The following is a 16,556-nucleotide window of genomic DNA, read 5'->3' on the forward strand; positions in this document are numbered from 1 at the left end:
AAAATAGAAAGATTTGTTTATTTGAAAGCCAGAGTTATAGACAGGGACACACACACAGAGATAAAAAGAGAGAGAGAGAGACTTCCATCTGCTGGTTTACTTCCCTAAATGGCTGCAACATCCAGCCAGGAGACAGGACTTCCATCCAGGTCTCTTACTTGGGTAGCAGGGGCTCAACACTTGGGCCATCTTCTGCTGCTTCCCCAGGCACATTAGCAGGGAGCTAGAAGGGAAGTGGAGCAGTAGGAGCTTGGACTGTCACTCAAAACGGGATGGCGGCTTAACCCACACATCATCCGGGTGTGAACATCACTGACCACATCCTAACTGGCGGTGGAGCTTCCTGTCTGCCGCCCATGGGGGAGTGTGGGGCTCCGTCTGCAGCATTCAGAGGCTTCACAATGCGCTGCCTCCCCTTTGACGGCCTCCGGCACTGTGGTCCCCTTACCGTGCCTGTTGCCCTGGCAGCTGCGGACCAGCCAGACTCACTTTCTTCCTCATTTTGTCTTTTGCTGCTGCTCTCCTGGACACATCAGATCATGGGAGTGAGACCTCACTTAGTGCCTGTGTCTTGCGTGTAGTTGGTGGCTTCCTGTCTTGCAACCCCATCTGTCCAAACCTCCGACCTAGCTCCATGCATCCCTGCAAGTCGCTCATCAGCATCCCCCTCCTGAGTGTGCGGTGGCCCTGCTCGGCGCCTCTGTGTCCATCCCCCATTAGCACCTCCCCCCGCCTCCCTGTTTCCATCCCTGTCTCTGAGTCCCTGTCTCTGGCTCACGCCTTTGTATCTGTCCACCCGGGAGTGTAACCTTGGGTTCGTTCCTCCCACAGGAAGATGATTTGAATGGGATCCACATTGTGGCCTTTGCAGAGAAGAGTGACCCAGGTAGGCAACCCCCAGTCTGCTCTTTCAGGCCTTCAAGGAAAGCTGACTTCGCACCTTTGTCAGCCCTCCCCTTCTTCCCCACCACAATGCCCATCTACAAAGCCAATGGAAGCTATCGGGCACCCCCAGGTGGTCACCTGTTAGGTAAGGTTTAACTGTGCACATGGCTAAGGGAGGAGAAGCTATGGACAGACGGGAAATGCGAACATTCTGCCAGCTGCCCAAACTGGGAAGCTGTGTTGGGCCTTTGGGAGCGTATTTGAAACATCCTCGCTTTGTAGGGTGTGTGTGTGTATGAACTTTTGTTCACGTGGCAAGTTTATTTGTCCAGCTTGTGATCCAGCCTGTTTCAACCACAGTCCTACCTGAAAATAATGATAAACACGTCCTTTGAGCTGTACCCTAGTATCTGTGCAGGAGAGACAGAAAAGGAAAGAGCCCGCTAAATGATGAGACCCAGGACCAGGCAAAACAAGTGTTTGAAAGGCCAGCGATGTTCCCCTGGTCTTGGTCTTTCCAGCACTGGTGTGGAGTGAAGTTATATTTGCAGGTGGTAAAATGCTAGTCCCCTGAGGCAGTGCTCAGTGAGACCCAGGGTGCCCAAACGGAAGGCAGAAGTGGGGTCTGGGAGACCTGGGACAAGTCAGGACAGGGCCAGAGAAGGCCAGGACATCATTGAGGGTGGCTTTAAGGCCAGGCCTTGGCCCATGAGGTGGCTGAGCTGGGCTCCCCAACTTGCAGTGCACAGAGCTGCAAGCACTGGGGCTACCTGTGCCTGGCCGAGACAGCACCTTTGGGAAATGCAACTCGAACCAGGTCCTGAGCGGGTTCTGATACGCCACGATACGCCACCAGGCGTGGGAACCGCAGCTCCCAACGAGCTATACGTGGACCTGTCAGGATGCTCAGCCTCTCGTGCACTCGTAGGAGGAGATCTAGAGATGCATGGACCAGGGAACAGAGGATCGAGATGCTAACAGACTAAAACACAGGTAGCAGCCGGAGGGCCAGCCTGTCTGCTGGCTGACATGTACCTGACCCTTGCACAGCTCCCTGGCATGCAGTGGGAGCTCAGAGAGTATGCGCTGGGCAGATGATGCTTGGCCAAGACTGAGGCCCCAACTCTGCACAACAGACCAGCTGGTTTTTGTTGGGGGGGGAGGAGTTGTGGCAATACATTGTCACCTTCCATAGTTTCTTATAGACCAAATCCAATTTTTTTTAAAAAAACATACAATCTTCAGAATAAAGACATAATCCACATAGCATAATTAAAGTGTACAATTCAGTGGTTTTTGGTTTAATTCCAGAACCTTTCCATCAACTCCCATTCCCAGCCCCTCTCCACTGTCCCCCTCCTGCCCCACCCCCAAACCATGAATCACTGAATCTATAGATGTGCCTAGTTTGGAAATTTATATAAATGGAGTCGTGCAATATATTCCTTTGGTGGCTGGCATCTTTCACTTAGCCTGTTTTCCGAGTGTATCCGTCATAGCCTGCTCTCTGTGGCCACATCTGCAGAATCAACCAATGAGGACTGAAGGTGTAGCTGTGGCCGACAGTGCTTACGGCGGTACTGAACACGGGCAGATTATTTTCTTGCCACCATTTCCTAAATGATGCGGTATGACAACTGTTCACACAGCATCTGCACTGTTAGGTATTGTGTCATCCAGGCATGATTTAAAGTACACAGGAAGAGGTGCACAGGCTGCAGGCAAATACTTTACCACCTTCTATAAGGGACTGGAGCATCTGCAGATTTGGGTTCCTGCAAGGGATCATGGAACCAAGCTCCTTCAGAATCCAAGGGACGACTGTATACACAGTATATGCATCAACACTTCAGTCTTTTTTAGGGCTGAGTAATATTCCATTATCTCCAAATCTGATTTATGCTCCAAGTTACCTGAGGGCTTCCCCACTTTTTCCATCGCATTTTTTTTGGAATGTCCACTGGTGTGCCAGGTTTCTAATGCTAGATCTGCAGAGTTGGAAGAATTCTGTAAGTCGGGTAAATTCTCCCCCTCTCCCACCCCCAAAGCCAGTGTGGCTTCAACTTCTTTCTGCAGACTCTGGCCCCTGCTCCACCCCTGGAGGGAAAAACAGCCATGGAAGCCAGTTGCCTAAGGTTTACAAGCTGTAATTAAACAGGATCAGATCCCTGGTGTGTGTGAACAGAGAAGTTGCCCTCGGCAGCTGCCTGCTGGCCAGACTCCAGGGCCTTCCTTCCCGCCCTGCCTGCTCCCTTCCAGGACTGTGGGGAGGCCCGTCTGGCCCTCGGGAACAATGGAACAAAGAGGCCTCCCTTGAGTTGCAGGAACCTGTTTGACGGAGATTGTGGCTGTAATGAATCAGGCTCCCGAAACTACTTCCACCTCCTCCCTGCACAAATATCCCTGGGCCCAAAGCTGTTTCTTTCTGCAAAGGAGCCCAAGCTGGGGCTTGTAACAGGGCATCTGTAAGCCATGCAGAGGGGAGGTGGGATGGGCAGGAGCCCTGGAAGCCCCTGGCCACTTGGAGCTGGGGAGGGAGAGGCCTTTCTGTGAAAGCCTCCTGGCACGGTGACTTAGTGCTTCACCCACAGGGCACTGATGTGTAACCCAGGGCCTGGCTGCAGGACTGGGATTTTCATTCCGCACACTCGACAGCACAGGTCCTCGCATACCTTTGCTCTTACTAACCAGTTACACCCAGCTGGTTGCCCCAGCCAGACTCCCATCCAGCCACCAAAGGAAGAAGGTCATAAATCCAGTTCTTAAAGAGCTAACGGTATGGAGGAGCTAGGAGTGCTATGTAGATGACCTCACTGAGTTCCTGCAGCCACTCTGTGATATGTGCGTCAGTGTCAGAGTGGTCTTAGAGCTGAAATACCTCCCCAGATCTCTCACTGCATCCCAGCCAAGCCGCAGCTTCCAGCAGGCTCTCCTCACCTCTGCTGCTGCTGTAGGCACCGATGACGTCACTGTATGCTTGTATCATGTAGCAGCCCCCTGAGCGAGGGACTGGGTTTCTAACATTTCTTTAAAACATTTTTTTAGAAGCGTTCTTAATTGACTTGCAAGGCAGAGTGAGGAGGGTGGTGAAGAAACACAGAGAAAGAGAGAGAGAGAGAGAGAGAGGTCTTCCATTTGCTGGTTCACTCCCCAGTTGCTGCCCCAGGCTGAGGCCAGGAGCCAGGAGCTCCATCCAGGTCTCCCACATGAGTGCAGGGGCCCTAGCACTGGGGCCATCCTCCGCTGCTTTTCCAGGTGCATAGCAGGGAACTGGATTGGGAAGTAGAAGAGTTGGGATTCCAGCTGGATTGCCAGGATGGCAAGCGGGGGCTTAACCCACTGCCTCTAAAAGCCAGCCCTTAGACTTAAATGTTTTGAATGATCACTATACAAAGCATTTCCAGGGTGCAGTGTGATGTTCTTATACGTGTATACATGGGGTGAAAGGGGGTACTATTTTCATTCCCAGTTTACAGCTGAGCAAACTGAACTTGAGAGGGATTAGCTCTGGGAAGCAGCACAGGTGGAATTAAACTGAGAGGCGTCTGGCCTCCCGAGCCACTCAGGAGGGTTTCCTCCCTCTGTCCTTGACCACGCCTCCAACTCCCCAACATTTGCAGGACCCAGGGACGTTCGGTGGGTGGCGTGTCCACCACCACAGGGTTACAGGCACAGTACAAACACAAGCCTCGACTTCCCAAGGGCTCCCTCGGGCCAGGTCCACGCTGTCACACCCCATCCCTGCAGCGCCGCAGTCGGGGGGCGGGGGCCTCCGGGCATGCGCAGTGGCAGGGCTGCAGGCTGGGAGAACCGGGGAGGGGCACAGAGGGGTGCGAGGAGCGCAGAGCCGCTTGGACGCTTGAGCGCTCCATGAATGAAGAAAAGCTCGCTTTTCTCCCACAGTCCGCTGATGTCCCCAGATGGGCAGTTTGATTACAGAGCAGCAGTGGCAAATGTGTACACCAGCGACTGGCGCCCCGGGGCCTCGCTGTCTAGTGCACCTGACCCAGCACGGACCCGAGGGCAGCCAGGCCTCCCCGTCGCTCAGTCCATAGCAGGCCGTCTCTCCTGCAAGTTCTCACTGCAGTGACCACAGGCAGGCCGGCCGGCCGGGAGGGTATCTCTGGGGGGGGGCGGGGGTTGGGGGGTGGGTCCCACTCTGGCAGGTTGCTTCTCCATCCCCGAAGCCTTCTCTCGGGCTCGTGTGCCCAAGGACAGCCAGAGCTGCCTGTTTAACAGGTTTGAATGAACGACTGTCTTTCTCCGCGCTCCCAGACTCCCAGATGCGGCGGCGGCGGCAGGCTGACATCTTCTTTATGATCCCAGATGAGAGGTTTCTCCATGAGTGCGCTCCGGATGGGTACTCTTCAGGGGAAAAGGCCTATTAGCACTCACAAGCCGGGAACACCAGGACAGGCTGCTGTCTGCGGCGGAAGCCGGCGCTGGGACTGTCTCAGCCCCGCTCCCAGCCGGCTGCCACTGCCCGTCTTCTTGCACGTGTGTTTGACCAGTTGTCTCAGCCAGGGATGCTAGCTGCTGTTTGAGAGCTTTCAGAGTTAAATTGTAGTATTTGGTTCTTACTAGGTCCTGAATGTCATTCCTAGCACTTAACACAGGTCAATGCATTTTATCTTCACATCCCCACTCCCAGGCAGCTACTGTTACTCTGTCCCAGTGCAAGGAGACCCAGGGAGTCAAGTTCAAGAGCAGCCCCAGCAGAAGTGGCAGAAGCAGGATTTCCACCCTGTATGCCTGAGACCCCCTCTTTACGCTCCTCTCCATCACAAAACTGAACTGTTCTGTTCCCTGGCCACAGCTTAGTTAGCCTGGGACCACATGTCTCTCCAGAATGGGACCTTGGCTCCCAAAATGGCTGTGTCTGGCCTGGAACTGGTCCCCCAGGACTCAGGGCAGGCGCATTCCCACAGGCCTGTGCCAGGGGAGCAGGAAAGATAATCACCGGCTTTACCCCATGGAGATGAGTCCCGGAGGCCCTGGGCCGTGGGAAACCTGGCTCCACGTGTGTCCTTCGGCCCTGGTCAGCTACTCTCAGGCCTCAAACTCACCTGGAGGGGAAGGGATCGGAAGTCTCACAGCTCAGGCTCCTTTCATTTTAGCCCATGTCTGAGGCTCCAGGCCGGGACACTGTGCTCTGGCTGTGGGGAGGAGATGCAGAGTGGGGGGCACGGTGACACCATGCTCCATGGGGAGGGCAGGGACCACCTGCCAGCACCCAGGTCAGAGCCAGGCTGTTGTTACCTTGGTATCCCAGCCCAGGCTTCCCCGATGTCAAAGCTTTGACAGAACGCTTGGCGATCTCCAGCTGGAACTCCAGGAAGGGAACTGGCAGCCCCACGGGCAAGGGTGATGAGACCTGAGAGGGAAGCCAGCAGACTGAAGAGCTTGCGGCACCTCCCAGCTCTGCCACTCGCTTGCCCGAGATGCTGGGCAAGTCACAGCAGCCCCAGGGTTGTAATGCCTGAGCTAGTGCCAAGTGAGGGGGCCCTGCACAGAAGCTCCCGGTGGGGACAAAGTGAACTTGGGACTTTGCATTTTGGCAACTGAATATGTGTGAGACCATTTGACCGTCTTCTCTCTGCATTCCCAGATATGTGTGTCCATTGGGACAGGTCTGCCATCCAGGCTGGGGGGCTGGAAATGGGGGGAGAGCCACTGAGGCTGGTAAGCTTTGAATCAGGAGTTCCCCAGGAAGCTACTGCCTTCTAAACAAAGAAATCAAACCTGGTTCTACCCCAAGAAAGGAGGCAGGGTTCTCAGGGCTGCACCTGCTGGCATCGCCATCCTGTCGTGTCATTTCCTGGGATCATCTCCCCTGCCACGTGAGCCTGTCCTGGTGCCCAGTTGTCTGCACTGATACACACGTATCAGTGTGTATATACAGGAGCAGATGAACGGCCAGGGTTAGCAGATCCACCCTGCTCCCCTGCCTTCCGACGTTTAGGAGGAATCAAGGCCAAACCCTTCGATGTGCTAAGTGTTTCTTAGACTCAGACTCACTCAAGCCACAGGTGCTCCCAGGAAGCAGGTACTGTCATTGTCATCACCCCCGTTTTGCAAATGGAAAAAAAACATGACATTCAAAAACTTGCTGCAGCTCGCACGCTGAACACACAACCAGCGTCAGAGCCGAAGTCATTTGGCTCCGTGGCCTGCGTGTTGAAGTGTTACGGTGAACTGCCTCCCTGGGCAACGAGCTCTATTCTGTTGACAATGACCAGAGCCCCAGCCGGTTGCCCGTTATGGAACCCGTCTCCCGGAAAGCAGAAGAGCTGCCCGTGGATGGAGATGGAGCTGCCGTGGCTTAGATATCCGCCTCGTTTATTAGTTTGCTCTGTGCAGGGCTTTCTGAGCACTCCTTACTGCCCCATGGACACAGAGCCCGTTTTCCTCACAAAAACCTTTGCTTAGTCTTCACAGTGGGCCTGAAGCCACACTTTAGACTTCTTTCTCATAGGCAAAAACTCCGATCCATTTGCTTCTTCTTGCAGAAACTGATTTTTATTCTTTCACTCCTTGTTCCTGGCCCTGCTGTGGAATGCAGAGTGAATTTTGGACCTACCCTTCCTTTGTATAAATGCCAGCATCGTGCAGATTTTTTCCATCTGACAACCCGGGGGTTAGGCTGTGTGTCCAGTGTACGGTTCTCACTGTTCCTCCGCCATCCTGCACATGGGCAGCCTCTCCTTTTCCCTCCTGTGAAACAGGCACAAATTTACTCTTTAGTGAAATCTGGGTCTGTGTGGTTGAGCTCCATCCTCTTTGTGAATTTCAGGTTTGGCAAGGTCACTTTTACATCTGGATCAAATCCTCCAGTGATGATTATCATTATTACATAATGATAACAATTATTATACCTTTCTTCTCTGCAGCTAAGAGCAGGTGTTAGGGAGGAAGTCACCTGTGTGGTCTGTGTCTTATGATCTGTAAGTGCACAGATAACCAGAGTGGTATGTATTTCACTTGGCACAGCCACCTGCTCCCATGAGACACTGCAGTATCCAGGGATGACACTCTGAAGGGGCATGACCTTCTGAGTCCACCCCCAGGCGGTGGGAGTAGCACCCCATCCCCCACCCCCACCTCCATCTTCATCCCCACAATGACAGATAATGTACTTTGAAGCTGCAGGGTGTTTTCCATCTCAGCTGTCTGTCATATGAGCTCATTTGCAATATGGATAGGAGCATCGGTTGGAAAAATCCCTCAGGACAGCCTACACCTGTGCGGGAAAGAGCTGCAGGTTGTAAAGACTCTCTTCTCCACCAGAGGTCGCTCTGCTTGCCAGGGACTAAGGCTTTAGGGGTCTTAGTATCAGTGTTGAAAGTGACCACACCCACACAGTGGAGCTGCCAGGGGTAGAATGCCTTGTGCCTGGGATGTATGAGATGAGAAGTGGAGAAACAATCTTTACCAAGTGGCGAAATTACCAGAGGTGGGCTTACCTGGAAAGGAGAGGCTTGTCACACAGACGCCACAGAGCAGCCCAGGTTTGCAAAGACAGGGCAGATGTCTCACCAAGTGTCCTGGCTGCTGGTGAGCTGCTGGTGCACAGGTAGACATCTTAGGCCGCAAATTCAGCTATGCAAGCAATACACTTCATTTTTAGAACTGAACCTAAATTTCTATCTAAAAAAAGATTTATGTATTTATTTGAACAGCAGAGTGACACAGAGGGAGGGAGAAACAGAAGTCTTGAATCTGCTGGTTCACTTGCCAAATGGCTGCAGTGGCCTGAGCTGGTCTAGGCTGAAGCCAGGAGCCTGGAGCTCCATCCAGGTCTCCCACAAGAGTGCAGCGACACAAGCACTTGGGCCATTTTCCATTGCTTCCCCAGGCCAACTAGCAGGGAGCTGGGTGGGAAGTGGAGCAGCCGGGACTCAAGCCAGTGTACATATGGAATGCTGGCATTGCAGGTGTTGGCTTAACCTGCTGTAGCACAGGGTCAGCCTCCAAATTTCTATTTTGAGTCCGCCCCACGCAGCCCCCACCATGGAGTCTAGATCTTGCAGGATCTCAGATGTGGACATCTGTCACAATGGGGTCATTGTCATCTGGCCTCCCTGGCACCTGCTGGGAAGTCTGTCATTCAGTCTGCCCCCAACCCTTGTTCTAAGCAGGTCACTGGTCCTCTGCATTCCAGCTGCAGGGCCTCAAATGGCCTCCCCTCTCAGCTTACCCACACATGGACACGCAGAGGCATACACACATGCATGCACACACACACGCACACACACACACAAGCACAGAGTTTATTCTCAGGCACCTGACAGAATCTGAACTCTCTGTTTCTAGTTGGAGCGGGGTAGCAGTGCTGAGGGTTGCAGCACGTTACGTCTTACCGAACAATCTTCCAAAACATTTGCTTATGACAAAAATTGAATTCTCCCAGTGCTTGGTGGTTGAGACTTCCAAAGCTAAAAGTCTGTGTTCTTGAAGCCTGTATGACTTGTGCCTGCTTTTCCTCTGACTCAGCCCTCCCTGGGAGCAGCTAGTGCTGCTGACTGAAGAGAGGGCGGCCGGAGGATGCAAGGACATGGGGAGGGAGGGCGGGGGACCCCAGCGACCGTCTCGAAGCCGTGAAAGCTCTATGAATCAGCAGCTCCCTCCGTTTGCAGGTTCGAGGAATTCTAAGTGGTAGACAGTCAAGGGCCCAGACGGGAATGTTCTTGGTCCACACAGTGAATGTGGTGGGAAGCTCTGAGGGGCAGCAAGTCTGGTGTCTTGAGAGCTGGCCCAGGGTCAGTGAGAGCAGGCTGGTGTGAGTTCTGTCCCGGGGCTGAGCTTTCTGACCCAGGGTGGAGGAACGCTGGAACTTGGCTGCCGGCTGAACAGCACTCAGCGTCCCACGCTCTTGTGATTTTCTGTTGTTTCCTTTGTATCCTGTGCTCTGTGGCTGCAGCTGTCATCCGAGTCATTTTATTACCCAATCTTGCAGTTGAGGGTATGCACCAAATAGCCCAAGAACCCCTGTGGGTAAATCACACTCTGCTCCCCTTGCTGAAGTCCTGTAGGTGCAGGGGTTACTCAGTCTTTTTGAACCCTGTGCTTCAGATGGCTATGAGTTCCTGGAGATCCTGAAACAGGTGGCCCGTGACAATACCGACAACCCGGACCTGAGCATCGTGTGGATCGACCCGGACGACTTTCCTCTGGTGAGCAGCTCAGACCAGGGCCCTAGCACTACCTTCACAGCCCTGTGTTTGTGTCAGGCCCAGGATTCTCAAGCATGAAGGAGGGTTGAACTTTGTAGGAGCACTTGAAAAACACCCAGTGACCACCCCAGCCAGTGTAGGAGATCTTTGTTTTGGAATGGCATTGAACTTGGGGTCTGGTGCTGACTCTGAAATGCTTCCACTTACTGTTTGCACTCTCTGGAGACCGGAAGTTGCAGACCCTCAGAGGGGACCACCCAAGTGAGCTGGGCAGATTCTTTTACATCCCACAATGACCCCTCCCTATAACCTCTTTCATTTTCTGGGCGGGGACCTCCCTTCTGAGGGAACCTGAATTACTAAGTAATTAAAACCAGCGATGAACATGTTGCATGGAGTTCACGTTGTGCAGAGAGGGAGTAACCTCTGGGAGGACAGAGACCGTGCTTATCTTGTTTATCATGTTCTTCCCAGAACCCAGCATAATGATTAATACCTGGAAAGCTTTTGATTGTGTTTTAAGAAGAATAAGCAGAATGTATGCAATCCACAGACCCAGTGGTAACAATAATGAGCAGAGCTAATATGCTCTGTGTTAGAACTAGAGTGAAATTCCTCAAGTGCATCAGCAGAGCTGATTCTCTTAACTTGTGATGTGGGTGGTGTGAGACTCCCTATCATACAGGTGAAAAGAATGACAGCTGGAGAGGCTGGGCTGGGAAGGGTAGTTGTGATTTCCAATCTAGATCTATGGAACGCCAAAGCTTAGTCGAGTGACTGCTCTAGGTGAGAACTCACTGGCAGTCAGTACAAATTTAGTTAGCAGCAGGTTATAAGTGGTAACTTAACTTCCAGGCATTGTCATCAGTTGCCTATGTCATGACTTTGCTTACATAGAGAAAAGCGAGGGTTTTTGGTGATGGCGAGGGTCTGAGAACCCAGCCCTATGTGGAGAATGGGTGAATCAAAGGCAGAGACTTCCGTGACACTGGAGGCCAATGTCGTAATTCTGGGCAACTATAACAAAGTCATGGCCACATATTACTGCTCATAGTACAGCTTTGTTTGTTTAGCTTCTGCCTGGTTGTATCTTGAGTTTATCTGCACTGTTTTATTATGCAAGCTTGCAGATGGTCTCCGGTTCTTCCGGCCAGCTCTATATGTTTGCTGGTTTTTGGAAAGAAAGAATCTGCGACTATTCTGATTTCCAGATTTCTGAGTCCCCCCGGTCCCCATCAGGCCACATCTGTTCTTTAGAGACTTTCTCCCTCCGACCCTTTCCATCATCTTTGCACTGTGGTCCCTGGCCCCTGGATCCTTGCATTCTGCCCCAAAGATTTGTCCACATGTACCCCAGCCAGGCTGAATGAAGAAACCCTCTTGTCACTTTTCTGTCAGTTTACAGCACATCGTTGCTTTCCTGTCTCTCTCATGTAGCAAAGTGGCACAAAGTAAGGGATTTTAAAAATGTATACAGTATTATTACTTACACATGGGTCTTTTTAAATCCTTTTTTTTTTTTTTTAAGTTTTCAGAGCAGAGAAAAAGAGACAGCGATAGTCCATCCTCTGGTTCACTCTCTAGTACCTATAACAGCCAAGACTGGGCCAAGCTAAGCCAGGAGCCCAGAACTCAATCCAGGTCTCCCATGTTGGATGCCAGGGTCACAAGTACTTGAGCCATCATCTGCTGCCTCCCAGGGTGTGCTTAGCAGGAAGCAGAGTAGCCGAGACTCCAACTGGGCACTCTGGGCAGTGGGGGCATCCCAAGTGGTGACTTAATTGTTGCTCCAAATGCCCAACCCAGGATTTCTTTTTGTTTGCTTGTTTGTTTGTTTGTTACTACTATTTGAAAGGCAGAGAGACAGTGAGAGATCTCCCATCTGCTGGTTCACTCCTCAAGGGCCCACAATACCTAGGGTTAGGTCAGACTACAGCCAGAAGGGAAGATACTCAACCCAGGTCTCTCAAATGGGTGGCAGGAACTCAGCATCTTGAGTGATCACCTCCTGCTTCCCAGGGTGTACATTAGCAGGAAGCTGGACTCTGGACCAGAGCTGGACTGGAACGTAGGCACTCTAATATGAGATGGGGGCACCCAAAAGTGTCCCAACTGCTGTGCCAAATGCCCATGTCAAGACAACGGATTTCTTTAAATGGGCCATTGAAAGAGAAGCAGAAGTAAATGGCTCTTTCCCTACTCATAAACGAATAAGAGATCCACAAGGAATTTGGGGATCAGAACTGGGCCATCTCTGCAGTAGCCTTCCCGACAGCTGTAAGAGCTTTTACATTACGTGTTCTCATAGTTTGTGCTATGACATCTTTTATTTAATGTTTATTTAAAGTGCTTGAGATGGAGGCCAAGTCTTCAATTTTCTAAGTACCCACAGCTGTTTTAAAGACCTTGCACCACTGGTGACCCAGATACAGTGGTGGGCTGGCAGGTGGGTCCAGCCACAAGATGGGCCTTTTATAGGGAGTAGCCTCGTCTGCTGTGTAAGCTTTTTTTTTTTTTTTATTGCTGCAGCTTGTTGCCTATTGGGAGAAGACTTTCAAGATTGACCTGTTCAAGCCCCAGATTGGGGTGGTGAATGTGACGGACGTGAGTATCTCCCAGGACGGCTTCCGCAGGCGCCCTCGGCCTGCCCCGTTTCCTGCCCTGCTGCCCAGACTGTGAGATCGTCTTTAGGAGGGCCTGGGAGCCTTTTTCTACCAAGGCCTATTTGGGTATTTACAGCATAATTCACAGGCTGGACAAAATGAGCAACTTAAAATTGATTGAATTTCAAGTCTTACCTGTGGTTGTGTTGGCACAGACACAGACCAGATACCATGGGCCTTATTCAGGCATTCCCCACCCCTGGTCTACAGGCATGCAGCCCCTTCAGAAATGGACAGGACCCTTGGCCCTGCCCAAACTCCAGAAACTTGCTGGGGTGGCCCAGGCATGGTCCCTGAGCCAGTCCCAATCTATGAAAGCGTGACTCTTTCCCATGGCCCACATCCTTGCTTATGGGGCCAATCTGATACAACTCACTGATTGGAGCTCTCCACCCACATAAACATCTCTTTATCTCCATTCCCCCCACCCTACCCCCTCACCAGCCAACAAGGTCTCTGTCTTTACACAAGGGAACCCACCTGGAGCTCTCATTGCACAGTGAGGGATGATGGGCCGTTGTGGCCAGCACCCCTCAACAGGCCTCCAGGCCTCTCGGAGGGCAGGAAGGAAACCAGGTGTGAGTCAAGGACTGGCAGAAGGGGAGTGCTTTTAGAACTCAGACAAGACACCTGATCCCGCCCCAGCAAACCAGAACAGAAGTGGGGCAGACACAGCCAGGGACGTGATGGGTAGACAAGGATGGCCACATAGATGCCCTTGCAGCCATGGATGACTGAGCTGGAATCCCTTGGGGATGGGGAGCGGTTAACAACATCCTTTTGTTCTGTTCAAGCAGCAGAGGAACTCAGCCTCCATTTATTCTGTGCACTGCTTTTAAAGTTAGTGTAATAACAACAAGTCGTTTGAGGATATGTTCAAGTAAGAATGTAGAATGGGACAGTAGACCATAAAGCCTAAAGGAGAAATAGTTTTCACTGCCCTGACCTGCCCCTAGTCCCATCCCCTGAGGATCCAGTGGTGGTTATTGCAACGGTATCCTACTAGAAATTTCATGTACTCAGGTATATACGTTTCCTTCCATGTCACACAAACAGGACATTACACACATCATTGTGCAGGTTGGCTGTTCTGTGTAATAATGTGCATACATTCCTGATAAGTGCATGAGTCCTGGGACCCACTGAGCACCGCTACGTGGAACCCTCTGACCTGGCTGAAGCTACGCAGCTTCACGCCTCCCTCCTCCTTCCCCTCCCTGCAGGCTGACAGTGTCTGGATGGAGATTCCAGACGACGATGACCTGCCCACAGCTGAGGAGCTGGAAGACTGGATTGAGGACGTGCTCTCCGGAAAGATCAACACCGAAGATGATGACAATGAAGATGAAGATGACGACGATGACAATGATGACGACGATGACGACAATGGCAACTCCGATGAGGAGGATAATGATGACAGTGATGAGGATGATGAATAGCCCCAATTTTATAAGACTCCGCTGAAAACAAAGTCACAGCTATCCACTACTGTGCAGACAGCACGAGGCAGCAGTGAGTAGCCCTGCCCCACGCCCAGCCAGCTCCTTTCCCTTTCCCGGCCTCTCTTTCCACTGCCAACTCGCACGGAGCAGCACAGTTCAACAGCTGCCTTGCCGGGTCCAGCCATCCCACTCACCGGGGACAGGGGAGGAATCACTCTCACACGAACTGCTTTGACCGTCATGGAAAGAAAGCTCCTGTTCTTTGTTAGATTGTTAATAGTCATGACTTTGCTGGGGTCTGGCAGCCTGGGGAGAACAAGCCCCCGGCACCTCGCTTCGGGTTTCCTTGTTGTCTTTGGCAATGGCAGTAACAGAACTAACAGCTTGCTAACTCACAAGCGTGGAGTGACCTTGTACACAGAGCCGGGGAAGACACACGATCAGGCAGTTTATCTCCCCTGCCTAGCACATCAACTGAGGGTCCTTCCTAAGTGAAGAGGAGCCCCTGGAGGGAAGGCTGAGCCTTCTAAACAGGTTTATGAATCAGCTTCTCTGGCTCTATTAAGCATTTCATCCCACATGTGAGTCAGACCATGATGAACTCAGGTCCAAGCCTTTGAGTGACTGCGGAGAGGCCTTGAAACAGGTGTGCAGGTGCCACCCTCATTTCCAGCAGATTCCAATACTGGGGTGGGAGGTTAATTTGCCCTCTGAACTTCCCGGTATGTGACAAGTCTCCAGTATTCAGCAGTGGTGGGGGAGGGATACAAGATTTTCCTTACTTTGATGGGGTTAATGTCTCTGAATGGGTCAGCTGGCTTCCGGGGCTGAGCTGGGACCTGAATGCCCGCTCTCTGTCGCTGCTCATGTGCCTTCCCACTTAGACTAAAGATTGCTCTGTCCAGCAGTCAATGAATGCTCCCACGGCTGACCAGGGCAACCATAATTGGAGTTTATAATGATGCCCTGGGGCACTGAAAAAATTCCCAAGTGCCTTCCAAATGGTCTGAACATTACACTGTGCTTGGTAGTTCTAGTGCTAAGTGTGCAGTATGATGCTCTAATTTATTTTCTCATTCTCTCAACACAAGTGTAAAACACCGTGCAAACTTTTTGAAAGTCAGGAAATCCTTTTGTGGAATTATAGCTAATTAACTCTGTCATTAAACTCATATTTTGAAAATATCGAGGCTCTCTGGAAGTCCTGTCTTGATTTTTCTGACCCCACTCATTCTCATCTGGCTGCCGTCTGCCTCTCTATTCTTTCCATTGCCCTTCCTTGCCCTTCTTCTGACTGCCCTCTAAATGTTGGTGATTCACAGTGGCTCTCAATGCAATACACTCTTTCTTTTTTATTTTATTTGTTTTTATTTATTTTTTAAGGAATATAACTTTCATAAGTACAACTTTAGGAATATAGTTATTCTTCCCACCATACCTACCCTCCCACCCCCCACTCTCATCCCTCTACAATACACTTTTTTAAAAAAGATTTATTTATTTCTTTGAAAGTCAGAGTTACACAGAGATGGAAGGGGAAAGAGAGAGAGTCCTCCGTCCACTGGTTCACTCCCTGATTGGCTGCAATGGCTGGAGCTGCGCCAATCCAAAGCCAGGAGCCAGGCGCCTCCTCTAGGTCCCCCACGTGGGTGTAGGGGCCCAAGGACTTGGGCCAACTTCTACTGCTTTCCCAGGCCATAGCAGAGAGCTGGATCAGAAGTGGAGCAGCCGGAACTTGAACCGGTGGCCATATGGGATGCCGGCACTGCAGGCAGCAGCTCTACCCACTACGCCACAGCCCTGGCCCCAGTACACTCTTTCAAGGCAGTATCAGCCATGCACATCATCTGCTACATGTGCTAAGGAGCTCCAAATATGAGTCTCTAATCTTAATCTTCCACTTCCGTTTTAGACTCACTCATTCACCTGCCTATGGACATTTTGGCTTGGTGTTATACAAGCATTTCAAACTCAACACAACAAAACCTGAACTCTTCCTTCTTCCTTAAACTTCTCGTTCTCCTCTTCAGGGAGCCAGGCGCCTCCTCTAGGTCCCCCACGTGGGTGTAGGGGCCCAAGGACTTGGGCCAACTTCTACTGCTTAGGGAGATTGGATGAGCGATATCACCATTTATCCAGTTACACAGATGACCTGTAGGTGTCTTCTTCCCCTCTGCTCCCATGGCATTTTGTACATACTGGGGATCGTGGCGCTTGTTTAAATTTTAATACATATTCATGTCTGTCTTTCACTAAATTGTACGCTCCTTGTAGGCAAGGAATTTGTTTCTCTTTGTATGCCTGAATTTATTATTTTGCTTATCAGAAAGAAGGGGGTCTTCTGCTGAATTGATAGAAGAATCATTGATTACTCAGGATGCCCACTGCTGACT

General features: G+C 51.4%; 1 protein-coding gene across 1 annotated transcript in view; it reads left to right on the top strand.

Moving 5' to 3' along the window:
* The window catches only part of CASQ2 (calsequestrin 2), a 71,843-nt gene extending 56,495 nt beyond the window's left edge, over positions 1-15,348 (top strand). Inside the window, 4 exon segments of the mRNA NM_001101691.1 lie at positions 832-886; positions 9,958-10,058; positions 12,588-12,662; positions 13,945-15,348. Of these exon segments, the coding sequence (NP_001095161.1) occupies positions 832-886; positions 9,958-10,058; positions 12,588-12,662; positions 13,945-14,160 (447 nt within the window). The 3' untranslated portion in view covers positions 14,161-15,348.
* Positions 15,349-16,556: the final 1,208 nt, after the last annotated feature.

Source organism: Oryctolagus cuniculus, chromosome 7, assembly GCF_964237555.1.
Source record: "Oryctolagus cuniculus chromosome 7, mOryCun1.1, whole genome shotgun sequence".
NCBI classification, from domain to species: domain Eukaryota; kingdom Metazoa; phylum Chordata; class Mammalia; order Lagomorpha; family Leporidae; genus Oryctolagus; species Oryctolagus cuniculus.